Below are 27,646 nucleotides of genomic sequence, written 5' to 3'. Positions count from 1 at the left end.
AAGCAAAGATTATTGTAATAGAATTAAAAAGAATAATGATTAAGGATACAGTTATAAAAAAAATAAGTAGTCTCTCATTATTGTATTCCGTTTCGTTATGAGTGGCAAAATTTTACTGAAGTGGTCAAATGTTGCCTTGCTCATACCAACGGAATTTTTAAAATCATTTTGTGACGTGAATTCCAGTTCTTTAATAAGCTCACTTTGTCCAAGAAATGCTCGTTTTTTAAACCATTCTTTGCACCAAATTCTTTTTTTGCGATCTTCTCTCTTTTTTTAATTTTTTTAATTGCCACAGCGAGCAAAATTGCTGCAGCACAATTGTTGTCCGTATTCATCGCTGTCTGAAAGAGAACTAATGTTCGGCCAAAAGTTCGTATGGTGTATGGCCAAAGCTGCGAACAAGATTGCGGAATGTTCGCGGAAATGTTCGTGTCGTCTATTTGGCGCTTTAAGGAAGTTTAATTTGGATTTTTAGAGACCCATCTGGCGGCAAATACCTACAAAACATATGTTGTACCCATGGCGGAACGACACAAGGTGGCAGCATAGTGATATACCTACAAATATAAATAAAAGTTTCGTGTACTTTGTTTTTGTAAATTCGATGGACAAATGTCAAAATCGCACTCCGCAAGAAGTTGATATATCAAATCTAATAAAAAGTTTATAATCGGCTATCCCGTGCTGCCACCTTGTATCGTTATACTGCACCCAAATTCCAACCTTCGCTAACGTTTAAACTCCATCGCCAAAAAATTGCGTCATAAGGAATAACAGCCTAAAGGGCGAATTAATGGTGACTTATAACCATAAAGCCATAACCATATAAAACAGCTGATCGAACATACATTATGGAAATCAATGTAATCGATTAATGGTGCCATACCATAACGCTAACTCGATTACATTGATTTCCATAAGGTAGGTGTGATCAGCTGTTTTATCTGGTTATAATTCACCATTAATTCGCCCTTAAAGCTGGAGACATTGGTGCTTTATCGGTAACCGTATCGGTAACCTTATAACAGCTGATTCGACCTATCTTATGAGAATCAATGCAATCGATTATTGGTGCCGCTAAGGTCGTAACCGTATCGTAGCCAACCAATTGGGTTTTGGTTTACGGTCGTAACGATAAACAGCTGATTACGTTAGGGATACGGATACAGCGATACGACATACGGCACCAATGACTCCGGCTTAACTCCCATACATACTGTTACGAATATTAGAAACACTAAGGGGTACTGTCATCTCTAAGCCGATACTAAGCAGTGACTTGTATGCACTCAATAATTCAATCATTATGTCTACACATATGTACGTACACGCAGCGGAGAAGCAACGCACAAACACATGCAGATATCTTATCTGAGATGCTCCCAAAAGCATGCAATTATAATTGTGGAAGTGTCGCTCACAAATACACGTACATATGAGAGCTACACACGCGCATCTGTAGTTATAATTATATACCAGTAACTAAAGCGCCAAATACACGACACGAACATTTCCGCGAACATTCCGCAATCTTGTTCGCAGCTTTGGCCATACACCATACGAACTTTTGGCCGAACATTAGTTCTCTTTCAGACATCGATGGATACGGACAACAATTGTGCTGCAGCAATATTGCTCGCTGTGGCAATTAAGCGTACAAAAAGAGAGAAGATCGCAAAAAAAGAATTTGGTGCAAAGAATGGTTTAAAAAACGAGCAGTTCTTGGACAAAGTGAGCTTATTAAAGAACTGGAATTCACGTCACAAAATGATTTTAAAAATTCCGTTCGTATGAGCAAGGCAACATTTGACCACTTCAGTAAAATTTTGCCACTCATAACGAAACGGGATACAATAATGAGAGACTACTTATTTTTTTTATAACTGTATCCTTTGTGGCATCAGGATCTACTTCTTTTAATTTTTCGATTAAAGTCGCATAATCATTATTCTTTTTAATTCTATTACAATAATCTTTGCTTTTTACTTGTCACAATGATGGCAAAGATTTATACATTTCAATAAATTCACTTAGAAATTTTTTATTGTCCATTTTACTTTTCCGCGCACGTCTGTTCCGTTCAGAAATTACTATGATTATGAGCTATTTCGCCATACACGCACGAACAGTTCGCGAAAATGTTCGCCAAAAATTAAAATATTTTGATTTTTGGCGAACATTTGCGCGAACAGGCAAACACCACCATACACGACAGAAAACGTCGCAGAAACATGACATAACGGGAATGTTCGCGGAAATGTTCGTGTCGTGTATTTGGCGCTTAATGTTTGGAAGACGAATCTACCCGTCGATTGTGTTATCGAAAAATAGAAAATTAAAGCATTCGATAATTTTGCTACTCTAGCGGGAAATGTGTGTAGTGTCCTGAAATATTTTGATTTTTACAAACTTTCGCAAATTTCATAAATTTTCTTGTCATTGTGTCTTACCCCAATTTCGTTGCTTTCGGATATGGCGCAACAATGTCCCGCTTCCGTAGATGTTACTGTAAGTATATTTTAAGCTCATTACCTGTAAATGAAATCTGCATGAATTGACATACAAACCACAAGGTCATTAATTAATCTTCATTCTGATTAGGATATACAATTTAAGTTACAAAGCAAGCACAAAGTTTTTAATGATAATGGTAAGTTGCGTGACCATATCAACTTATTGGCATGCGCCAGCAATCATGGCCTACTCTTTGTGGGTAATCCAAATGCACCTGAGATGCATGGTAAGTGTTCTGATGTACTACATGAGATTACATATCGATCGATCTGTTTATTTTATGCAAAAGCTCTTATACTACCGGATGTTATATATGCCAAGTCTAAGGGCCAACAGGTACATTACCGGACCACCAAATTAGCTAACGTACCAAATACAATAGCATGTAATGCAGATGGTTCAATGTTGGCTGTTAATTATACTGTACAAGGTTATGGAGTTTTAGAAATGTATCATGTACCATCATTTGCTACATCTGTAAGTCCGTGTTGCTAATAGTACGAGCTCTTTAAATAAATTTTCTTCATTGCAGGATATAAAGATTTTATATAGTATACGTTTACCCGATCAGAATGTGTATGCTTTGCAGCTCTTGTGGAATCCAGTATTACCGGCAGTGATTGGAGTATTGCTAAGTAATGGTAGCTTTGTATTATATACCCTCAAAGATGGTGGTGCAATGGAAATGCGTTCAATAAAAAATCAACAAATACAATGTGGCTGCTGGTCGCCAAAAGGCAAGCAAATCGTGCTCGGTCATCCAAATGGAAAGTTACAACAATTTAAACCCGATCTTACACCTGCAAAAATCATTATTTGCCCGCCGGATGTACATCCTGGTCCATTTGATACTATATCATTACACTGGTTATCGACTTTTCAGTTTGTTGTAAGCTTTTTGCAACATGGTGAGGGTACACTGCCGAATATGTATATAGTAAATGCACCTAAAGGTGGTACACCTGTCTATATTAATTACAATGATGTGTGCTATAGTGGCTCCGAACCAAGAAAACAACAAATTACATTTATGCACATTGCACAATGGAATTTACTATTAGTAACATCTGCAAATGGCGTTGAAATTGGTCTTTTGGGTACTAAGGATAGTAGTGATCAACCACAATGGGTACATTATATGCTATTGGATGAAGCACGTATTGAAATGCCACTCACTGAAGCTAGCGATGAAACTTATCCAATTGGTTTAGCTTTAGACACCTCTCCAACTCACGAGTTAACTGTAGGCGAAAGAAAATTGCAAACGATGCCCGTAATTCATGTACTTTCAACAAATGGGCATTTACTATGTTTTAACTTTTTGAATTTAACACCAAGCGCTTTGAATATCTGCTCACCACCAGCGTCAAAAAACTATGCTATAGCAAAGTTCAGTCGCTTGGATGAAAAAAGCTTAACGAAGTCTAACTCTGCTCAAAGTGTAGAGGTGAGTTCTTATCATAAGAAACTGAATCATCCTGCATTTTTGGATTTTTTATCAGCAGTAGTACGTCAAAGTAAAATGTTACTTGTAAATTTTGTCGAGTAGTAAATGTGTATTGAATTGCGTGAAGCAATAACGTGGGGTAAGATATAACACTTTCAAAAACAAACAAAATATTTGGTTTGCTCTGTTGGTAAAATCGAAATCCCGTCTTGTTATGTTACAAGATAGTCTTGGCTAGGTGATAGAACATTGAAATATGTTGTAATTGTTTTTGTTTTCTTTATTCGCATTTAAATGCTTCATACCTTAGACAATGCTCTTTAAAATGTTGCTCTTGTTTCGAATTGATTTTATCAATTTTTAATATTCTATTCCAGGAGAGCAGTGAACATTCACCGCTACCAACAATTGAGACGCCACCACCACCCCCACCATTCCATACTCCACCGCCACAAAGTAACATTCAAACGAATGTAACCAATCAGAGTATACCGGCATCTGCCGCACCAGCAAACAAAGCTTTATTTTCAGCTGGATGGGAACAAAAACCACAAAGTTTGAGTTTCGGAGTGGTAACTACCTCAAATGATACACAGCGTAATTTAATAAGTTAGTTTTAAATTAAGGACAGCATAGAACTTGAAATGTTATATATAAATATAAATTTTTGTTTAGCCAAACCTACAGCACACACAAGCGTGGCTGCAGTTACTTCAAAACCGGCACAGCCGACCGAGGTTTTCAAGCCTTTATATACTGTATCACCTGAATTCGCGCCACCATCAATACAACAACAACAAATGCAGCAAAAATCTCAGCAGGCACAGGATACTGCAGGAAAATCAAAATCACAACTACTTAATTTAAACGAAACAAATAGTGTAATACAACAAATGATCTTCATGCAAATTGCAGCCTTAGAAAAAGAAATTAAACAATTGGGCCAAAAGTCAAAACTCGTACTAGTGAGTAGAGTAACACTTTATGACAATATAAATATTCTTACTTTGAGCTTTCATTCTTGTTTTGATGTTTTTAGAATGACGATGTTAGCACCATGAAAGGTTATAGTAAACGTTTGATAAACTTACAAGAAATTATTGAACAAGCAAATGAACGTGATTTTATTATGGATGTTCAAGACTTGCGTAACTCGCTTACAGAATCATATGAAATGTTAAATGAGTGTAGATCAAAATTAGAAATGTATAAAAATCCAGAGTAAGATTTTTTGTACCGCAGTTTTTGTATGCTCGACATATTCAACTGTGTATGTATTTCATTTGTATATTACAGTGAAGTTGGCATAAAATATTTAACATTATACGACTGTATTAGTCAGCGTCAATTGAAGGGATTGCAAAATTATCTTGTCATTAATCAAAGTATGATGAAAAATCTTGAACAACAAATAGACTCGCAATGGTCCTGTTATCAAGATATGGTACGCCGCAATTCGAAATATCATATGCGTATACCATGCTTAGATGGCATTTATCAACAAATGACAAAATTGAAAAATCTTATTACACAACAGCAAACAAAATTGCATTACATAAAATCTATTATTAAACAAAGAGAACTGGGTTGTGGTAGATTAAGCAATGATTGGCGTAAAGATGGCACGCAAAGTTTTAAATCAGATGGGTAAGTTAAAAGTAGTTGGGCATAGTTTAACAACAATTAAATGGTAGTTTGAATATTTTGAACTATCACTATTATTTCCTTTTATATTAGGTGGGTTGAATTTTTATCCGCATTTTCAATACAAATCTAGCAATCGATTTTTTAATAACTTCCAAGGCTCTGGCGACCTCGAACTCCTCATGGATCTAGGGGGTGGGACGGCGGTATGGCCTAGAAGGTCACATGTGGTCATACCAAATCGTTCCCGAGATTGTTGTTGTTGTTGTAGCAGTGCTTCACCTCATCCAATAGTTGCGACCTAGGGAGAGTGCGTTACTCCTCTGCTAGTTTTGGGTATTGTTCTTTAAGTACTGGATTCACCCGGCAATTCTTGGCATAGAGGTCCTACGTCTGTTTGTGGATTTCATTGAGGACCTGCTTGTGCTTTTTATATTCATACGACTGTATTCTCAGGTGCCGTATTTCCTCATAATGCTTACGGAGATGACCCCTTAAGCCCCTGGGAGGTGTAGCCTCATCAATCAGATGTATGTTGGGATACCCAGGTTTCTGGGTATTCAACAGAAACTGTTTGTTCAGCATTTCATTTCTGACTCTAAGGGGAGCACTCTCGCCTCATTGTGTAGATGATGTTCTGGGGACATAAGAAGACAGCCCGTAGCGGTTCTGAGGGCGGTATTTTTGCAGGCCTGTATCTTCTTCCAGTGAGTAGTCTTCAGGCTTGGCGACCATATCGGGGACGCGTATCATGCAATCGGCCGATCAATTACTTTGTATGTGGTAATAAGGTTTCTTTATCTTTACCCAAAGTACTGCCAGCAAGAGATTTAAGGACTTTATTACGTCTCTGAATTTTCAGTACAATAGCGGCTGCATGCTCTCCAAAATGTAGATCCTCATCGAACGTCACACCCAAGATTTTGGGGTGTAAGACAGTCGGTAGCGTAGTGCCATCGCCGTGGATGTTCAATATGGTCGACATTTGGAGCGTCCATGTTGTAAATAAGGTCGTCGATGATTTGGTCGGTGACAATGTCAGGTTTCGCGAGGCTAGCGATACGATATGATAACGAACGATAGACTCGTTCCCGAGATGGTCGGGCTTGGTACCGGAATGTGGCGGATCTGCATCCGGCAAAGGACCATCAACATCGATAACACTCCACAAGTCCTCCGGGGAGTGTCCTTATCGCTACAACAACAACAACAACAACCGGTAGTCCATTCGACTTATTTTCTTATTGTTTTTAAGTAGTTGCAGTAACGAAAACAAAACGCTTTCATAGTTTCAACAGGTCTGGACCATCAAGAATTTACTGAGTCGTTGTATCCACATTCCAAATGAATGTACTTTTTCTGCTATTGTGCCAACAGTTTTTGTCATGCCTTGCATAGAAGCTGCGTCTTGAATGCCTAGGTTGATGTAGATAATGCCAACGTGAAAACGAACGGCCAGCGGTTTAAGTAAGGTTCCTAGAATATACTCGTAATGCATAGCTCTTTAAAAGCGGGAGAGTTGCTGATATGGCAGACCATTTTCCGGAATACAACCAAACACGAAGTGGTGCTGCAGTTCTTTTTTTACCACAAATAATTTAGCGTGCCTTCACAATCTATTGACGAGAATTTTTTTTTTTCACTGAACCATTTCCAACCAACTTCTTTATTTACAAATTTTAGCATTATTACTGGTGACTGTGTATTCGGTACTTAAGCTCTTTCACTATCACTATTATTTCTTAAACAAATTTCAATTTAGCGCCATGATGTCATTGGCTGATTCAATTTTATCGATGAGCATAAACAATATGACGGATGCGAAAAGCAATAAATTATCAGAGAACAAGTTAAATGCATTGCGAAACTTTACCAGGCAGCAAGGAAAAATAACGATAATAAAACCTCAGCGTCCAAATCGTGTTGAGTTAACATCTGAGGTTATTTTAGAAACAAAGCAATTAATCAAAAGAAAAGAGATTCAAGATAAGGCAAGTAAAGCAGTTGAGAAAGAGAAGTCGAACCCCACATTAAAACCAAAACAGCCGCAACCTAAACAAATGACTGAAACACAGTTTCAAAACCAATTTCGTCACTTGCCTCCGCAACAGCGTCATCATCAACCAATTCCAGCTACTACGCCTTTTGGTAGCTTACAACAAAACTTTCAATTACCAAAAGATGTCACACAGCGACAATCACCACCCCAAACAACACTCTTTTCAGGTGCTAACATATTTGCTGGAACCAAAAGCGGTGAACGCCCACCAGAGCTCTTGAAATTTGGCACAAATACTAATACTGCTAAAACTGATGTTGCAGATGTTAAGCCAAATATGGTTTCAACATCTAATAAAGCACAGTTTTCGAAAAACCAAGCGGAAGAGAAAGCTCCTTCAGGCCCTGCAGCAAATTTTTCATTCACAGCAAAAAGTGATGGAGCAGAAATGGCCAAATCTGCGCAGTCTAATATATTTAATGTAGCTTCAAAGGGCTTCGTTGGTTTCGGACAACCGACAGTAAATGCAATTAATATATTCAATCCTCAATCAAATAATACTGTGGATCAACCGAATCCCATTCAAAAAACATTTAGTTTTGGAAATACTTTTAATTCACCAACAGATTTAAATATTGCTGCAAAAGCTGATACTGCACAAAAACCAACAGGTTTACCAATTGCAATTAGCTCGACCACAATGCAACCAAACGTTTTTAATAAACAACATGAGCAGAAAAATGTAGGCCCATTCGCAGATACAAGGTTCGTAAGCAGGGTAAATATTTTAATATACATTTTACCAATCTATTTTTTTGCTAGTTTTAGCCTGGAAAAAAATGCCTCTGAAGACACGCAAGCGCAAAAAGGCTATACGCAAGCAAACCCCACTTATGTGGAGCCGGCACATATTTCTAGCACCAGCAATAGTGACACAATGCAAAATCAAAGGACTGCAGATGATATAGTTTTAAAATCTCTGAATATCTGTAAACCAACAGCAAAAGGTATACAAAAACAAGTGTGGAGGTCCATACCAAAATGAACGTAATTTCGAGAAAATTGGCCAAGTTTATTTTATGGTTGATCCCAAAAAGTTGTTTTTGTTATGTATGGTGGTAAACCGCCTTAATAAGCATAAAACTAATTGAATAATTGTGTTTTAAATTAACATGGTGCTTTAGCCATAAAAAGCTATTAAAGATGAAAGTGGTATGTTACGTTTTAGTCCACATACAAATGAGAAAAAATAAAATGTTTGGAACAATTATATAATCTCCAGATAACCGACATTACTATCTTAACAAAAGGTAGTGGAAATCTTTACGTTAATTGAAACTATAGAGTAATTGTTTCACTTAAGCTTCAAATCAACGTAACAAATGCTTGGTTGCATTTCATAAATCAATGATTTTTTTTGTTTTTAATTTCGTAAATGTTGCGTTTTGGTGTGGATTAACAATGTTATATTTATTTTCCACTCCTTGTCTAACAATTTTCTTTTTAACTCTCTTTTAGAAGCCGAAAAGCCTAAAGAAGAAAACGTATTTTCTTTTACATCAAACGATGAAAATAATCCACGGGGCGCTTTTCAGTCAATGTCAGAGTCAAAAGGTAGCACTGTTGCCGCAACAACTACCGCATCATCGCCATTACCATTCTGTGGTAAAGGTGTAACAACGTCAACGGCACAATTTTCGCCTTTCGGGGCTACCAGCATAAATGTGCCTGCCTTTGGCAGCACAGCTGTCAGCAGCAGCAACTCTTTGACATCTAGCACAACAACAGCAACGCCAATAACAATGTCTACGACCGTTTCCTTAAGTGGCAGTGGCGTTGGCACGCCTGCTTTTTCATTTAGTAACTCAACCATATTTAAGCAAGTGCCATCATCCCAAAATCAAGCACCGTCGAACACCGCCGATAGTGCAAACAGTGTAAATGCTACAGTAAAAGCTGAAACAACTACATCGACAGCAACATCAAGTACAAGCTCAACTTCCGCACCAACACCTGCCGCCGTAATATCAACAGGCGCTGCAACCCCAACGGCTGAAGCTGCAACACCCACTGCTGCGGCAGCAACACCAGCATTAACCCCCAAAGCTGTAGAAGCAACGCCATCACCAACAGCAGCAACAGCCGTACCCTCAACTGCATCCGCAGAACCCACCAGCAACACTACAAGCCCATTATTTTCAACTATTGACGCTACTAAAGCACCTGGTGATTCATTATTTGGCAATTCAAGCCAACAACCAACTCTAGCAGTAAAATCAGATAATGTTACACAACCAATCACAACTAATGAAGCAGCATTTGGCAGCATGTCATTGGGTAGCACAGCCCCGCCTAGCGGAGGAAATATTTTTGGTAACGCCGGTAGCGGATTTGCCTGTCCCCCTGGTGGCATATTTGGTGGTGGTGCTACAGGAGTCATTCCCACAAGCCCCAATTCTTCTGCTGGTTCCATATTTGGTAACACAGCCGCTAAAATGGGTAATGCAACAACATCGATTTTCGCCAGTGCAGCTAATATTAAACCAGCTGAGAACACTAGTGGCTCCATCTTTGGAAATGTTGCTGCTAAGAGTGGAGAAAACAGTGGCGGGTCTTTATTTGCGGGGGTTGCTGCTGCTAAACCTCCGGAAAATGTAAATATTTTTGGTTCACCAACATCGACAGCGGCAGGGGGCGGTGGTTCCATTTTCGGTCAATCGGCTTTGGGTCAGTCGAGTGGTAGCATTTTCGCAGCAGCAGTCGCTGCTAGCAAACCAGAGACAACATCACCAACAGCAGCTGGTTTTAGTTTTGTGGGCTCAGCTTTTGGCTCGGCCGCTAAACCGACAGTGGCTCCAGGAGGATCCATATTTGGCAGTGCTGGCTCTGCAGGTGATGCACACCAACAGCAACAATCAAATGTATTCGGTTCGCCAGCGAGCGGTTTTGGCGCCCCGGCCACTTCGCCATTTAGTTCATTCTCACAGGGAGCTACATCAGTTGCTAGCACTGGGTTTGGTTCGCCTACACAACAGCCACAAGCAGGAGGAGCATTTTCGCGCCCCGTCTTTGGAAGTGCACCGACTTTTGGTAGTCCACCAGCTTTTGGCGCTCAACCCAGCTTTGGAGGTGCACCTTCTTTTGGAAGCCCCAAAGGATTTGGTTCATTTACTACACCCACTGCAGGCTCATTTGGCTCTCCTACCGCTCAAGGCAGTAATATTTTTGAAGCTTTGGGCTCAGCGGATACAGGTTTATCTTTTGGTAATTTGGCACAAACCACAAATAATCCAACAAATGCACCAAAGCCTATGTTTGGGGGGTAAGTCAAAAGCTTGTGTCATGATTTTAGAAAGAAAATTAATATTTATTGAGTCCAAATTTTAATTCATTCTTTTGTGTAATTTTTATTTATTTTCTTTACATTTCCAGCTCCTCATTCATGAACTATCGGGCATAAAGCAGACAGCAACCGAGTAAAAGAGGATGTATATTAATTGGCATACGAAATATAACCTACAATTCGGTTTACGGTGAAAGCACCGTGGGAAATAATATTGGATTAGAACTAATAAAATTAATTAAATTATGGCACTGTAGCAAATCTTAAACCTAAGTGCAGTATAGGCTGAGTTAATTCCCTTATTTAACTGTTGTTAAATAATGTGATAGCGACGTCAAAATGACAATCATCCAATATTAATAGAACAGGTACAGATCCTGAGCATACTTCAATAAATGGGTAGGCACTAGGTACGACACGATGATAATATTTATAGGGCAGCCAACATTTCGCTAACCGATTTCGAAAGCGATATATTTTTAATTGGAAACGATGCAAATGCCCCTAACGGCTATGGACGATATGGCAAATCAATAAACGCTGTGTAATTAATTGCTTCATGTGACGCTATGTAGCTATGTTTTGCGCCTAAGAACATTTTGAAACCTACGGCATATTTTCAATTGTCAAATGCCCTAATTTTGCAGTGAAGACGCGACGCAAATACCTACCATTTAGAGTGAATAAGCTCTCACCAAGCGTGGGGGGTAGAATACACCCGCGCACAGTGTTTCGTGTAGAACAAGCTAGCTGGACAAAAACAAAGTTCTTATTCCAAGAAAAGTGTAATGAGAAATGAAAGAAAACAAACAAAATAGCGGGATTTTTGCTTTTTTTTTTTATATTTTTGTTCATATATATTGAGTAATTGAAGTAAGAAATCAGGAGTGGCCGTAAAATGCATTGATTAATTTGCAAAATTCTTGTTGAATATTAAGCTTCATATTTCTTTTAAGTGAACACTTTTATATAATTTTTTTTAATGGATTCTAAGCTCGAAGGTAAGTAAAATTTTTTAATAGTAATTCTTTCGCAATTAGAGTATTTTCAATATATGTAGCATTCCGTTATTAAGAAGGAAAGGTATTTTGTCTTTATATTTTTAACTTTAGGGACAAAAAAGTTACATACATCCGCGGACATCCGGGCTAAATTTTACATATTGTAACGAACTTTTATTTGCAAATCCTCTTATTTGCCCTTTTGCTAGGATCGTATCGCTAAACTGTTGAATAAATAACTCCAATATTGAATAACGGAAAAATGGCCTTTATTAAAATACTTCACAATAACACTCAAACTGTGCAACGAATAGCTTAATAACCAAACTCATATCTTAAAGGAAACTGACTTTCAAAATAATAGTGCTATTGCTCGCTAGATATCGTCTTACTCGTAACTGCTTGACAATTCAAATCAAACTGAATTACTTCTTACTCGCCTGCATCGCTTTTATAGTTTACGCTGCATACTTCTAGGCTCTTCGATTTCCAGAAGTTACTAGTTGTTTCGGCTACAAAATCGCCAGCCACAACTACGTGCACAAATTATTGCTCTCTCTTGTGACAACTCAGATAAGGTATATGCATGTGTTTGTAGTTTACAGTCTCCCGCAAACACATAAGCGTATAAGTAAATTCATCGGTGTGTGACATCTCATCTCTCGCTGCCTTGTATGTAAATGTTGCTCGTCGGAATGTGTACATATGTGTAGACGCAATTATTGATTCGTTTATGTAGATACATAATGATTGAATTATTGATGTGCATTCACGTTACTGCTTAGATCGGCTTAGAGCTGGCAGCACTCCTTAGTTTTGCTAATATTCGTAACACTGCCCTCCACCTAAGTCTGATCGTCCCGATCAGACAAATCTCTCGATCTAAACGCTGCTAGCATCGCCAAATGTACCACTCTTCTACTCCGTGGTATCTCAATGCTTTGTATGCGGTAGATGGTATCACTGAGCTTCTTCACAATCTTGTACGGGCCTTCCCAACTGCACCGAAATTTGGATGGAACAACTTTCCGCCGGTGAGGGTTGTATAACAGTACCAAATCTCCCGCCAAGAAACTTTTCGAATTATTGTTCTCATGGTACCTGTGTTTCATCGTACCACTCAATACCCTGGTTCGTTCCTTTACACTCTGTTGTTTGGCCGATGAACTACTTCGTAGAGCTTGCGCTGGACGGATTTGCTTTGCATAATCAGTATCGTTCCCACGTTTCCCCACAGTAGTGCGCTCTGGATTGAAACTACCCTCGCATTCCTTCTCGAAAATTCGTTGCTTCATTTTCCTGCGTCTTTTAGGTTTTGTCAATGCCAGTGTTTCTCTCGCAGGTACTTTTGATTTTGATTTATTTGGCCCATTCGATCTATCAACCTTTGCCTTCGACTTCCGTGGCCTTCGTCGAGTCTTCTCCACCAGTACCCGATTACTGCTGAACCCTTTTTCCAAACTAAAGTTAAGTGGCACATCTTGGTTCTCATAACGCATCACCCTTCTCTGCATATCGATCTTGATGTCATGGTCAACCAAGAAATCTACTCCCAATATAACTTCATCAACAATCTCCGCCACAACAAATTTGTGTAGGACCATGACCTTCCCAATCAATACTTCACATATCACTTCTCCCTGAACTTGGTTATACTCGCCAGTGACCGTACGCAACTTTGCTCCAGGTAACGGTTTTACTCTCCTGTTGACCAAGTCAGATCGGATCAAGGAATGAGATGCGCCCGTATCTACAGTCAGTATTCGTTCTTTGCCATCCACATTCCCTCTGACGGTAAGACTGCTTGATTTCCTTCCAATTTGCGACACAGATATCACAGGGCATTCAATAGCTGGATCTAGCTCTCTACCTCTTACTCGCTCTAGCTCATCTCCTCCAGCTTTGCGTTTACGGCCACCCACATTGTTGGAACTATTAAGACCAAGATCGCAATGACGTGCTATGTGACCGGACTTCCCGCATTTGAAGCATTTGATAACTTTTTCACTTCGCTTTTGCGATCCTTTCAGTGCCTCCAATATTGCGTCTACCCACTCTGGCCTTTCTACTTCCACACGGCGTGCTTTGAAAACTGGCTTACACAGAAGCGACGCTGTTTCTTGAATCAGAGCTTGTGACACCGTTTCTGCGAATGTTGGCTTTGGGTTTGCGTATGTAGCTCGCTTTGTTTCGACGTCCCGTATGCCATTTATAAAGCTCTGAATCTTTACCCTTTCAGTGTATTCCACGGGTGCGTCCTCATTTGCGAGATGAGCTAACCTTTCAACATCCGAGGCAAACTCCTGCAAAGTCTCATTCGCTCTTTGGTGACGGTTTTGCAACTCAATTTGGAATATTTGTTTCCTATGCTCGCTTCCATAACGTCGTTCTACAGCAGCCATCAATGCTTCATAATTGTTCCGCTCTCCTTCGGGAATCGTCTGTAGAATTTCCGCTGCTGGCCCCTTCAATGCCACGAATAGTGCAGCAACTTTATCTTCCGCATTCCAGTTGTTCACTGCTGCGGTCTTCTCAAACTGTAGCTTAAAGACCTGGAAAGGAACAGAACCGTCAAAGGATGGTGTTTTTACCTTTGTATTGCTTGCTGAAACAGCTGGGCGGTTTAATTGCAACTCTTGTATACGACCTCTCAAAGCATCCACCTCGGCTTCGATTTTTTCCTCAAACTGCGTTATTTTCTCGTCCATACGTGCTTCGAGTTTTGATGATATACGCGCCTCTTGTGCTTCGAGTTGTACTGTTATGCGTGCCTCTTGTGCTTTCAGTTGTGTCTCCATTTTTGATGTAATCTGTGTCGACATTTCTGCCATACGCGTTTCTTGTGCTTCAATCTTCGATGTAATCTGTGTCGACATTTCTGACATACGCGTTTCCTGTGCTTCAATCTTCGATGTAATCTGTGTCGACATTTCTGACATACGCGTTTCTTGTGCTTCAATCTTGGATGTTATGCGTGTCTCCTGCGATTCTAGTTGTGATGCCATATATGTCTTCTGTTCTTCCATCTTGGATGTTATACGGTTCTCCTGCGATTCCATATATGTCTGCTGTTCTGCCAGTTGAGATGACACTGTCGATGTTTGAGCAGATATTGCAGCTAAAATCATGTTCAAGTCTGTACTGGTAACCGTCTGCGATGTTTCGTTCTTCTCTTCAATTTTTGTTGTCTCCTCGCCATCAAGATGAAAGACATGCTCTTCCACATCAATTCCTTCTGCTTCCATTGCTTCTCGTAGCCGTGCCTGAAGTTCGAGTTTAACGCCGCTTGTATTCAATCCACGGCTCTCCAACTCCTTCTTCAGTTGCGGGATCTTCAATTCACTTAACTTTGCCATGTCCTTGTTGTCCTCTAGAATTTATTCAACAATTCCTCTTCTGACACCAATTGTAACGAACTTTTATTTGCAAATCCTCTTATTTGCCCTTTTGCTAGGATCGTATCGCTAAACTGTTGAATAAATAACTCCAATATTGAATAACGGAAAAATGGCCTTTATTAAAATACTTCACAATAACACTCAAACTGTGCAACGAATAGCTTAATAACCAAACTCATATCTTAAAGGAAACTGACTTTCAAAATAATAGTGCTATTGCTCGCTAGATATCGTCTTACTCGTAACTGCTTGACAATTCAAATCAAACTGAATTACTTCTTACTCGCCTGCATCGCTTTTATAGTTTACGCTGCATACTTCTAGGCTCTTCGATTTCCAGAAGTTACTAGTTGTTTCGGCTACAAAATCGCCAGCCACAACTACGTGCACAAATTATTGCTCTCTCTTGTGACAACTCAGATAAGGTATATGCATGTGTTTGTAGTTTACAGTCTCCCGCAAACACAAGCGTATAAGTAAATTCATCGGTGTGTGACATCTCATCTCTCGCTGCCTTGTATGTAAATGTTGCTCGTCGGAATGTGTACATATGTGTAGACGCAATTATTGATTCGTTTATGTAGATACATAATGATTGAATTATTGATGTGCATTCACGTTACTGCTTAGATCGGCTTAGAGCTGGCAGCACTCCTTAGTTTTGCTAATATTCGTAACACTGCCCTCCACCTAAGTCTGATCGTCCCGATCAGACAAATCTCTCGATCTAAACGCTGCTAGCATCGCCAAATGTACCACTCTTCTACTCCGTGGTATCTCAATGCTTTGTATGCGGTAGATGGTATCACTGAGCTTCTTCACAATCTTGTACGGGCCTTCCCAACTGCACCGAAATTTGGATGGAACAACTTTCCGCCGGTGAGGGTTGTATAACAGTACCAAATCTCCCGCCAAGAAACTTTTCGAATTATTGTTCTCATGGTACCTGTGTTTCATCGTACCACTCAATACCCTGGTTCGTTCCTTTACACTCTGTTGTTTGGCCGATGAACTACTTCGTAGAGCTTGCGCTGGACGGATTTGCTTTGCATAATCAGTATCGTTCCCACGTTTCCCCACAGTAGTGCGCTCTGGATTGAAACTACCCTCGCATTCCTTCTCGAAAATTCGTTGCTTCATTTTCCTGCGTCTTTTAGGTTTTGTCAATGCCAGTGTTTCTCTCGCAGGTACTTTTGATTTTGATTTATTTGGCCCATTCGATCTATCAACCTTTGCCTTCGACTTCCGTGGCCTTCGTCGAGTCTTCTCCACCAGTACCCGATTACTGCTGAACCCTTTTTCCAAACTAAAGTTAAGTGGCACATCTTGGTTCTCATAACGCATCACCCTTCTCTGCATATCGATCTTGATGTCATGGTCAACCAAGAAATCTACTCCCAATATAACTTCATCAACAATCTCCGCCACAACAAATTTGTGTAGGACCATGACCTTCCCAATCAATACTTCACATATCACTTCTCCCTGAACTTGGTTATACTCGCCAGTGACCGTACGCAACTTTGCTCCAGGTAACGGTTTTACTCTCCTGTTGACCAAGTCAGATCGGATCAAGGAATGAGATGCGCCCGTATCTACAGTCAGTATTCGTTCTTTGCCATCCACATTCCCTCTGACGGTAAGACTGCTTGATTTCCTTCCAATTTGCGACACAGATATCACAGGGCATTCAATAGCTGGATCTAGCTCTCTACCTCTTACTCGCTCTTGCTCATCTCCTCCAGCTTTGCGTTTACGGCCACCCACATTGTTGGAACTATTAAGACCAAGATCGCAATGACGTGCTATGTGAGCGGACTTCCCGCATTTGAAGCATTTGATAACTTTTTCACTTCGCTTTTGCGATCCTTTCAGTGCCTCCAATATTGCGTCTACCCACTCTGGCCTTTCTACTTCCACACGGCGTGCTTTGAAAACTGGCTTACACAGAAGCGACGCTGTTTCTTGAATCAGAGCTTGTGACACCGTTTCTGCGAATGTTGGCTTTGGGTTTGCGTATGTAGCTCGCTTTGTTTCGACGTCCCGTATGCCATTTATAAAGCTCTGAATCTTTACCCTTTCAGTGTATTCCACGGGTGCGTCCTCATTTGCGAGATGAGCTAACCTTTCAACATCCGAGGCAAACTCCTGCAAAGTCTCATTCGCTCTTTGGTGACGGTTTTGCAACTCAATTTGGAATATTTGTTTCCTATGCTCGCTTCCATAACGTCGTTCTACAGCAGCCATCAATGCTTCATAATTGTTCCGCTCTCCTTCGGGAATCGTCTGTAGAATTTCCGCTGCTGGCCCCTTCAATGCCACGAATAGTGCAGCAACTTTATCTTCCGCATTCCAGTTGTTCACTGCTGCGGTCTTCTCAAACTGTAGCTTAAAGACCTGGAAAGGAACAGAACCGTCAAAGGATGGTGTTTTTACCTTTGTATTGCTTGCTGAAACAGCTGGGCGGTTTAATTGCAACTCTTGTATACGACCTCTCAAAGCATCCACCTCGGCTTCGATTTTTTCCTCAAACTGCGTTATTTTCTCGTCCATACGTGCTTCGAGTTTTGATGATATACGCGCCTCTTGTGCTTCGAGTTGTACTGTTATGCGTGCCTCTTGTGCTTTCAGTTGTGTCTCCATTTTTGATGTAATCTGTGTCGACATTTCTGCCATACGCGTTTCTTGTGCTTCAATCTTCGATGTAATCTGTGTCGACATTTCTGACATACGCGTTTCCTGTGCTTCAATCTTCGATGTAATCTGTGTCGACATTTCTGACATACGCGTTTCTTGTGCTTCAATCTTGGATGTTATGCGTGTCTCCTGCGATTCTAGTTGTGATGCCATATATGTCTTCTGTTCTTCCATCTTGGATGTTATACGGTTCTCCTGCGATTCCATATATGTCTGCTGTTCTGCCAGTTGAGATGACACTGTCGATGTTTGAGCAGATATTGCAGCTAAAATCATGTTCAAGTCTGTACTGGTAACCGTCTGCGATGTTTCGTTCTTCTCTTCAATTTTTGTTGTCTCCTCGCCATCAAGATGAAAGACATGCTCTTCCACATCAATTCCTTCTGCTTCCATTGCTTCTCGTAGCCGTGCCTGAAGTTCGAGTTTAACGCCGCTTGTATTCAATCCACGGCTCTCCAACTCCTTCTTCAGTTGCGGGATCTTCAATTCACTTAACTTTGCCATGTCCTTGTTGTCCTCTAGAATTTATTCAACAATTCCTCTTCTGACACCAATTGTAACGAACTTTTATTTGCAAATCCTCTTATTTGCCCTTTTGCTAGGATCGTATCGCTAAACTGTTGAATAAATAACTCCAATATTGAATAACGGAAAAATGGCCTTTATTAAAATACTTCACAATAACACTCAAACTGTGCAACGAATAGCTTAATAACCAAACTCATATCTTAAAGGAAACTGACTTTCAAAATAATAGTGCTATTGCTCGCTAGATATCGTCTTACTCGTAACTGCTTGACAATTCAAATCAAACTGAATTACTTCTTACTCGCCTGCATCGCTTTTATAGTTTACGCTGCATACTTCTAGGCTCTTCGATTTCCAGAAGTTACTAGTTGTTTCGGCTACAAAATCGCCAGCCACAACTACGTGCACAAATTATTGCTCTCTCTTGTGACAACTCAGATAAGGTATATGCATGTGTTTGTAGTTTACAGTCTCCCGCAAACACATAAGCGTATAAGTAAATTCATCGGTGTGTGACATCTCATCTCTCGCTGCCTTGTATGTAAATGTTGCTCGTCGGAATGTGTACATATGTGTAGACGCAATTATTGATTCGTTTATGTAGATACATAATGATTGAATTATTGATGTGCATTCACGTTACTGCTTAGATCGGCTTAGAGCTGGCAGCACTCCTTAGTTTTGCTAATATTCGTAACAATATGTTATAGTCGCAAGTATTCTTTAATAGTCGAAAGAAAAAACCATTGCGAATTCTTTGCACATCTATTTTTAATTTTTTTTTTTTGTAGATTTAGTTATCTCTACATATAAAATAGGATGTATGTACGTACCAGCTCCGACGAGATATTTGAACCTTTAAAGCTGATCTACAAACGGCAAAACCAATTCCCAGGTACAGGGAACAAACACGTAGCCATAAAACACACAAAAAAAATGCGCATGGTCAACAAGAGCACACCAAAAGCAAAAAGGTGAAGATCACTGACTTCAACCTGCCACAACCTACCGCACCAGTCACCAAGGCATAAAAACAGGTACATACAAAGCAATCCTAATGCAGGTAAAACCACACAGGAACGCTACACAAAACAACCCCATTTGGTAGCATCTACGCCAATACCTGAATGTAATATAAATACTGCACAACTGATCACAAATCAGAACCATCAACGACACTTAAGATGCCAGCACAACAATCATCAACCATTCACCCTGTCGGAAAATCAACAACACAAAGCAGTTTAGTTTAGTTAGAACGGAGTTTTTTGACATTTGGGTTCAACATTCGAAGGAAACCAGATATAAAGAATTATTGAGTTTTGTTGTACTTAAGTACGATTTAAGCGAATCAGCCGAGTATTCGATAAAAAGTTTAAGCCTACAAATGTCGGCATATTCGTCGAAGCTGGATCAAAAGTGGAACACTTCTGGAAGACATAAGGAGCGATTTTTGAATAAAAACTCGGAGTGGCTTTTGTGTCCAGATTTCACATTTACAATAACGCTGGATTCAAAGTTGGCATCAGACAAACCAACCACTTCTTCAGGCAACCCCGGCCCCGGAAGACGAAAGGACTTTGTTAGCTGCAGTGAAAAAACCAAACGGCGTCGAGTTGATGACCTCTTGCAATCTAGAAGTCCTGGTGAGTTACTTTATGCGGCAGAAGTATCAACGCGTATGTCCGGCAACAGAAATGTTGCTAACATTATAAAAAAAACCACAGGAAACCACTCAAATATCCGGCAAAAAGATGACATGTGAGCCAGACGCAAGATGCTTGAGCAATGTAGAAGCTTTAGCATACTACGTAGATAGCAAGTCGACGACTCATGGGTACAGAACGACTCGGAAGTGGAGCATCAAGGCAGGCCATAAGGTTTATCCATCATTTTATAGTCTAAGAAAAGCTAAGGCAGAATGCTATCCAAATGAAATTGATGTGAGTGAAACACGTGCGGAAATTAAAGTCCAGTCCGTATTAGATAAAACTGTTGAGCGTTTAGTTTTAGCAAATCAAGAAGTTTTTGTTAGTTTATTACCTACAAACTTGACGTATACTGTAATCAGCAAGTAGGGTTGCGATGGAAGCTCTGGCCATAGCACATATAAGCAAAAGTTTACATGCAGCTCTGACACTGATGAGTTTTTCCTCTTCAATTACAGGATGAAAAAGGTAACATTGTTTGGCAGAATCCTCGACCTTCTTCTACCATGTATTGTCGTCCAATTAAATTTATTTTTTCTAAAGAAACAACCGATATCCAAAGATTTGAAAAATGTGCGGTCGAGACTAAAAAACTAATCATAGATTAATATGCCTGTTACAGTTCATAAAATCTTAGTGCATAGTACTGATATTATAAAATCAGCAATTTTACCTATTGGTCAACTTTCTGAGGAAGCACAGGAAGTCCAGGAAGCCGGAAAAAAAGATTTGAGACGATTCAGGGATGTTAACACACAAAAGCAGTCGCGTGAAGCCACGAATAGAGATCTTATGAATATGTGGCTTATAACATCGGATCCTTTAGTTAACAGTTTTAGGGAGATACATAAGAAAAAATTTAAAAGTCTGACTTCAGAAGTCTTAAATTTACTGTCCCCCGATAATGTTGAGGAGTCAATAAATACCCCAGTTGTTTCAAGCTTTCACAGTAGTGTTGCTGATGCTCATGACTATTCCACAAGTGACTCATCGAATGAAAGTGATGATACCGAATAATAACATAATTATAAAAGATAACCTACCCTACAACTTTTTGTTGGATCGGGTTTTATTTAGTTTAAATCTGTTGTCTTTTCTACTTTGTATGATACTTTACTTTAAAGTTTTTGTAATAAGTGATTTTCACATAATTAATTTAATTATTTACATTGTTATTATTATTATTGTAATTCACTTTTACATTCCTGGCTGGTACTGTAAAATAATTTTGTAAAAATTGTATACCAGGATAAATACTCAAACAAATACAAAATATGTATGTACATATGTACAGTCACTCACATAAATAAGTAGACACCCCTTTTTGGACAATTCTTACAATTTTCGCTTTCGCAAATTTATTTTAACTAATTTCACATAAGAAAATTTGTCACGATCGATAACAAAAAATAAATTATATTTAAAAAATGTTTGAAAAATTCGACGAATTTTCATAAAAAATTTTAATTTTTTTTCGGAATTCTTAGAATTTTTTAGAGTATTGAGATTTGTAGTCCATTCAATTTAAGTACAACAAAGTAATATTCTTAAGTCCTTTAAATTTTTTTGGATCTATGTCACTTATTCACATGAGTTACTGTATATGAAATAAGCAAATGTCATATGCATATGAAGTAAAATTTTGGAAAAAAATAAAAAAAAAGATATGGCTGAAAAAATGACGTAGTTGTAATAAATGACTGCATATGAAACGGAAAATCTCATAAAATAATTTTGTCCAGCTAGCTTGTTCTACACGAAACACTGTGCCGCGGTAGATATGCCTGTCGTAAGAGGCGACTAAAATACTAAATAGATTCAAGGGGTTGTGTACCGCAACCCTTTTAGGCGGTTGCTAGCGCAATATATAGCTTCTCCAAACCAATTGCCAACCTCACCCATCCGTGGCGAATTCTGTTTCATTAACAGCAGAGGCTCTGGCGACCCCGAACTCCTCATAGATCTCGGCGGTGGGAGGACGGTATGGCTTAGAAGGTCGCATGTGGTCATAACAAATCGTTCCCGAGATGGTCGGGCTTGCTACCGGATCTGCATCCGGCAAAGGACTATTAAGCATCGATAACACTCCCCAAGGCCTTCGGGGAGTTTCCTTATCGCTACAACAACAACAACAACAGTGAATAAGCTCAACTATTATTCAATAACACACGACTACACTGAAAAGTGAGCTGCTAAAAGGCTCTTGTTCTTTTTTCCTCGATCATTGTGTGCAAATTGCTAGGTAGCGGTGCGTCGATATCTTTCCAATCTGCTTTTCGCCCAAATTTCTTTGGAGGAAATGTTATTTAATTTAGCATTGAAAGCAATCACTGACAATTTTAATGTGTGCTGACCGCGTGACACTCCTTGAACCAATATGAGTCTGAACCGTGCACTTTCCTCTTTGTATTGCAAGTATTCGCGCATTCTTTAAGTTAATCGTGATTGTAATTTTATTACTTGCTCAGTGATGTTATTGCAATTTTAGTTTAATGAAATGTATAAGAAAACAAGTAAGGAAGGTTAAGTTCGGGTGTAACCGAACATTACATACTCAGTTGAGAGCTATGGTGACAACATAAGGGAAAATAACCATGTAGGAAAATGAACCGAGGGAAACCCTGGAATGTGTTTGTATGACATGTGTATCAAATGAAAGGCATTAAAGAGTATTTTATGAGGGAGTGGACCATAGTTCTATAGGTGGACGCCATTTAGGGATATAGCCATAAAGGTGGATCAGGGTTGACCCTAGAATGCGTTTGTACGATATGGGTATCAAATGAAAGGTATTAATGAGTATTTTAAAAGGGCGTGGACCTAAGTTCTATAGATGGACGCCTTTTCGAGATATCGCCGTAAAGATGGACCAGGGGTGACTCTAGAATGCGTTTGCACAATATGGGCATCAAACGAAAGGTGTTAATGAGTATTTTAAAAGGGAGTGGGCCTTAGTTCTATAGGTGGACGCCGTTTCGAGATATCGTCATAAAGGTGGATCAGGGGTGACTCTAGAATGCGTTTGTACGATATGGGTATCAAATGAAAGGTGTTAATGAGTATTTTAAAAGGGAGTAATCCTTAGTTCCATAGGTGGACGCCGTTTCGAGATATCGCCATAAAGGTGGACCAGGGGTGACCCTAGAATTTGTTTGTACAATATGGGCATCAAACGAATGGTGTTAATGAGTATTTTAAAAGGGAGTGGGCCTTAGTTCTATAGGTGGTCGCCTTTTCGAAATATCGCCATAAATGTGGACCAGGGGTGACTCTAGAATGCGTTTGTACGATATGGATATCAAATTAAAGGTATTAATGAGTATTTTAAAAGGGAGTAATCCACAGTTCCATAGGTGGACGCCGTTTCGAGATATCGCCATAAAGGTGGACCAGGGGTGACCCTAGAATTTGTTTGTACGATATGGGTATCAAAAGAAAGGTGTTAATGAGTATTTTAAAAGGGAGTAATCCTTAGTTCCATAGGTGGACGCCGTTTCGAGATATCGCCATAAAGGTGGACCAGGGGTGACCCTAGAATTTGTTTGTACAATATGGGTATCAAAAGAAAGGTGTTAATGAGTATTTTAAAAGGGTGTGGGGCTTAGTTCTATAGGTGGACACCTTTTCGGAATATCGCCACAAAGGTGGACCAGGGGTGACTCTAGAATATGTTTGTACAATATGGGTATCAAATAAAAGGTATTAATGAGGGTTTTAAAAGGGAGTGGTGGTTGTTGTATAGGTGGTCGCATTTTCGAGATATCGCCATAAAGGTGGACCAGGGGTGACCCTAGAATTTGTTTGTACAATATGGGCATCAAAAGAAAGGTGATAATTAGTATTTTAAAAGGGAGTATTCCTTAGTTCCATAGGTGGACGCCGTTTCGAGATATCGCCATATAGGTGGAGCAGGGGTGACCCTAGAATTTGTTTGTACAATATGGGTATCAAAAGAAAGGTGTTAATGAGTATTTTAAAAGGGTGTGGGGCTTAGTTCTATAGGTGGACGCCTTTTCGAGATATCGCCATAAAGGTGGACCAGGGGTGACTCTAGAATGAGTTTGTACGATTTGGGTATCAAATTAAAGGTATTAATGAGAGTTTTAAAAGGGAGTGGTGGTAGTTGTATATGTGAAGGCGTTTTCCAGATATCGACCAAAATGTGGACTAGGGTGACCCAGAACATTATCGGTTGGATACCGCTAATTTATTTATATATGTAATACCTGGCAAGATTTTAAGGGTGTTTTATTTCGCCCTGCAGAACTTTTTCATTTTCTTCTACTTAATATGGTAGGTGTCACAACCATTTTATAAAGTTTTTTCTAAAGTTATATTTCGCGTCAATAAAACAATCCAATTACCTTACCATGTTTCATCCCTTTTTTCGTATTTGGTATAGAATTATTGCATTTTTTTCATTTTTCGCAATTTTCGATATCGAAAAAGTGGGCGTGGTCATAGTCGGATTTCGTTCATTTTTCATACCAAGGTAAAGTGGGTTCAGATAAGTACGTGAACTGAGTTTAGTAAAGATATATCGATTTTTGCTCAAGTTATCGTGTTAACGGCCATGCGGAAGGACAGACGGACGACTGTGTATAAAAACTGGGCGTGGCATCAACCGATTTCGCCCATTTTCACTGAAAACAGTTAGCGCCATAAAATCTATGCCCCTACCAAATTTCAAAAGGATTGGTTAATTTTTGTTCGATTTATGGCATTAAAAGTATCCTAGACAAATTAAATGAAAAAGGGCGGAGCCACGCCCATTTTTAAATTTTCTTTTATTTTTGTATTTTGTTGCACCATATCAATACTGGAGTTGAATCTTGACAAAATTTACTTATATACTGTAAAGATATTAAATTTTTTGTTAAAATTTTACTTTAAAAAAATTTTTTTTTTAAAGTGGGCGTGGTCCTTCTCCGATTTTGCTAATATTTATTAAGCGTACATCCAGTAATAAGAGTAACGTTCCTGCCAAATTTCATCATGATATCTTCAACGACTGCCAAATTACAGCTTGCAAAAGTTTTAAATTACCTTCTTTAAAACGTGGGCGGTGCCACGCCCATTGTCCAAAATTTTACTAATTTTATATTTTGCGTCATAAGTTCAACTCATCTACCAAGTTTCGTCGCTTTATCGGTCTTTTGTAATGAATTATCGCACTTTTTCGGTTTTTCGAAATTTTCGATATCGAAAAAGTGGGCGTGGTTATAGTCCGATATCGTTCATTTTAAATAGCGATCTGAGATGAGTGCTCAGGAACCTACATACCAAATTTCATCAAGATACCTCAAAATTTACTCAAGTTATCGTGTTAACGGACGGACGGACGGACATGGCTCAATCAAATTTTTTTTCGATCCTGATTATTTTGATATATGGAAGTCTATATCTATCTCGATTCCTTTATATATGTACAACCAACCGTTATCCAATCAAACTTAATATACTCTGTGAGCTCTGCTCAACTGAGTATAAAAAACGGTTCACAAAACAATAACAATTTAAGTGTATATATGTATGACAGTTTCTTTCTTTGGCGGTTGCTGTGTTTCCAAATTGTGTTGTCTCTATGTTGGCTGTTGGCTTAGACTTTCTGCTCTTTTGTTGTGGTGGTATTTATATTCGCACTGAAAGGTAACAATGTTGCGCATATGATTGACTACAATTTAAAATGTGAATGCACAGGGTGCCATCACACCCCACCCCACCGTGAATCGCATAGCGATTCACCATTTATTCTGAGGATGGCAGGTCTTGACACCGGCCGACGCAGTACTCCGTTAGTTGTTTAATTCTCAACGAGGCGGATTTGCCTATCCTTAGCGGGAAAGACTTTGGTAACTCGTCCCTTCTTCCACTGGCTTCGCGGCTGAAGATCGTCGCAGACGAGAACCAAATCGTCGATGGCGATTGGTTTAACCTTGTCTTGCCACTTAGGCCTCACAAGTAATTGGGGCAAATAATGTCTCACCCATTGCTTCCAAATGCGATCTTTCAGATTTTGTGCGATACGCCATTGTTATCTAAGGCAAATGTTTGGTCGGCTGGCTGCGCTGTTTGCATGGAATTGGGGCATCCCATAAGGAAAGGGTTAGGAGTGATTGGGTCGTCCTCTTCCGATGATAAAGGCACGTCGGTAAGTGGCCTCGAATTTAAAATATTTTCAGCTTCGATCAACACGCTTCGAAGTGTGTCTTCCTTCGGTGCCTCCTCACGAAGTGTCTTTAGCAGCATTCTTTTACAACTATAAGGCGCTCCCAACAACCCCCTGAACTTGGGGTGGAAGGGCAATTAAATTTCCAATCGATATTGCGGCTGGTGGCTTCATCTGATATGCGCTCGAAATTTAACATGCGATCAGCTTCCTTTAGCTCCCGTTGAGCGCCCACAAAATTCGTGCCGTTATCGGCTCTGATTTTTATTGGAATGCCTTCTCAGGCAACTGACCCATCAGAGGCGATGCTGGTTTAGCTCTGTCTATGTGGCACGTTAAGCATGTACGTTGCACGGACTTCAGCAGCGACTTGGCATGAGTAAACCAAAACTTTTGGCGGGCTTCGTACAATGTCAATGCGAAATTCTGAAGGTGTAGTCGCTCGTGATACTGACGCATTATGAGTTCGGAGACGATGTGTTTGGATGGCATTAAAATTGGTGTTCTGGTCTCTACTGGCAAAACCGTAGCTGCGTCCAGGCGACCTTGGATTCGCATGATCTGATCGTTGTCTAGATACGGCGTTAATGAACGAATACTGCTTTCTCTATGGAGTTGCTCGTCTTTCAATAGGGCTGATACTTCTTCTGCGTAAACTTCGCGCTGAACGGCTTTGACTATGTATATCTCTGCTTTATTAAGTTCGGCGGCGCTTAGCTCTGACTGCAGACCGCCTCCATCACATGTCTGATAGGTGCTACGTAGTTTCAAAAATATGTCGGCAGCTCGCAGAACCCATGCCATTACCCGTTTCATCTTTAAATATGAAGAAACACGATTAAATTTTAGTAAACAACGAGTTACCTTGGCTTGTATATGTAGGTTTGGCTTAATCTCCTCCTCGGGTAGCTCGGGCATATGTGTGCAAGATGTGGCTGGCCAATCCTCAACTGAATGTAGCAGAAACTCGGGCCCACGCACAACCATGGCCCACGCTCCTCAATCTTTGGTGGCCACTTTGGACGAGTGGCGACGTCTGTGCTATTGTTATCGGTCTGAATCCAACGCCATTGTGAAGGTTTAGTTGATGCTAAAATCTCTGCTATGCGATGACCAATGTATGGCTTAAATTTTCGTTCTTTCGAGTTGACCCAGTGTAGTACGATTTACGAATCCGACCAAAAATATGTTTGA

General features: G+C 39.7%; 2 protein-coding genes across 3 annotated transcripts in view; one reads left to right on the top strand and one right to left on the bottom strand.

Annotated features, from left to right (window-relative positions):
• The window catches only part of PHDP (Putative homeodomain protein), a 113,612-nt gene extending 108,543 nt beyond the window's left edge, over window positions 1-5,069 (bottom strand). Inside the window, exon 1 of the mRNA XM_067772340.1 lies at window positions 4,971-5,069. Within this exon, the coding sequence (XP_067628441.1) occupies window positions 4,971-4,983 (13 nt within the window). The 5' untranslated portion in view covers window positions 4,984-5,069. The remainder of the gene's footprint in view (window positions 1-4,970) is intronic.
• On the top strand, window positions 2,333-11,211 carry Nup214 (nuclear pore complex protein Nup214). 2 transcript variants are annotated; one of them, XM_067772335.1, is made up of 12 exons: window positions 2,333-2,511; window positions 2,605-2,743; window positions 2,807-2,994; window positions 3,050-3,964; window positions 4,342-4,573; window positions 4,640-4,929; window positions 5,004-5,185; window positions 5,261-5,611; window positions 7,371-8,372; window positions 8,436-8,614; window positions 9,126-10,929; window positions 11,040-11,211. In XM_067772335.1, the coding sequence occupies exons 1-12, from the start codon at window positions 2,476-2,478 to the stop codon at window positions 11,065-11,067; spliced, it is 5,346 nt and encodes a 1,781-aa protein (XP_067628436.1). In that variant the 5' UTR covers window positions 2,333-2,475; the 3' UTR covers window positions 11,068-11,211. The 2 variants fall into 2 exon arrangements, with proteins under 2 accessions (XP_067628436.1, XP_067628435.1); XM_067772334.1 differs by having other exon boundaries at window positions 8,430-8,614.
• Window positions 11,212-27,646: the final 16,435 nt, after the last annotated feature.

Source organism: Eurosta solidaginis, chromosome 3 (assembly GCF_040869045.1).
Source record: "Eurosta solidaginis isolate ZX-2024a chromosome 3, ASM4086904v1, whole genome shotgun sequence".
NCBI classification, from domain to species: Eukaryota; Metazoa; Arthropoda; class Insecta; order Diptera; family Tephritidae; genus Eurosta; species Eurosta solidaginis.
Note: the sequence above shows the minus strand (reverse complement) of the source record. Positions and strands in the feature narration are given on the sequence as shown.

Bases quoted from the DNA above. Each gene is read 5' to 3' on its own strand.
- Nup214 (XM_067772334.1), top strand. From the start codon at position 2,476: ATGGCGCAACAATGTCCCGCTTCCGTAGATGTTACT. The intron at 5,612-7,370 runs GTAAGTTAAAAG...ATTTCAATTTAG, and splicing joins CAAAGTTTTAAATCAGATGG to CGCCATGATGTCATTGGCTG. The intron at 8,615-9,125 runs GTATACAAAAAC...ACTCTCTTTTAG, and splicing joins CTGTAAACCAACAGCAAAAG to AAGCCGAAAAGCCTAAAGAA.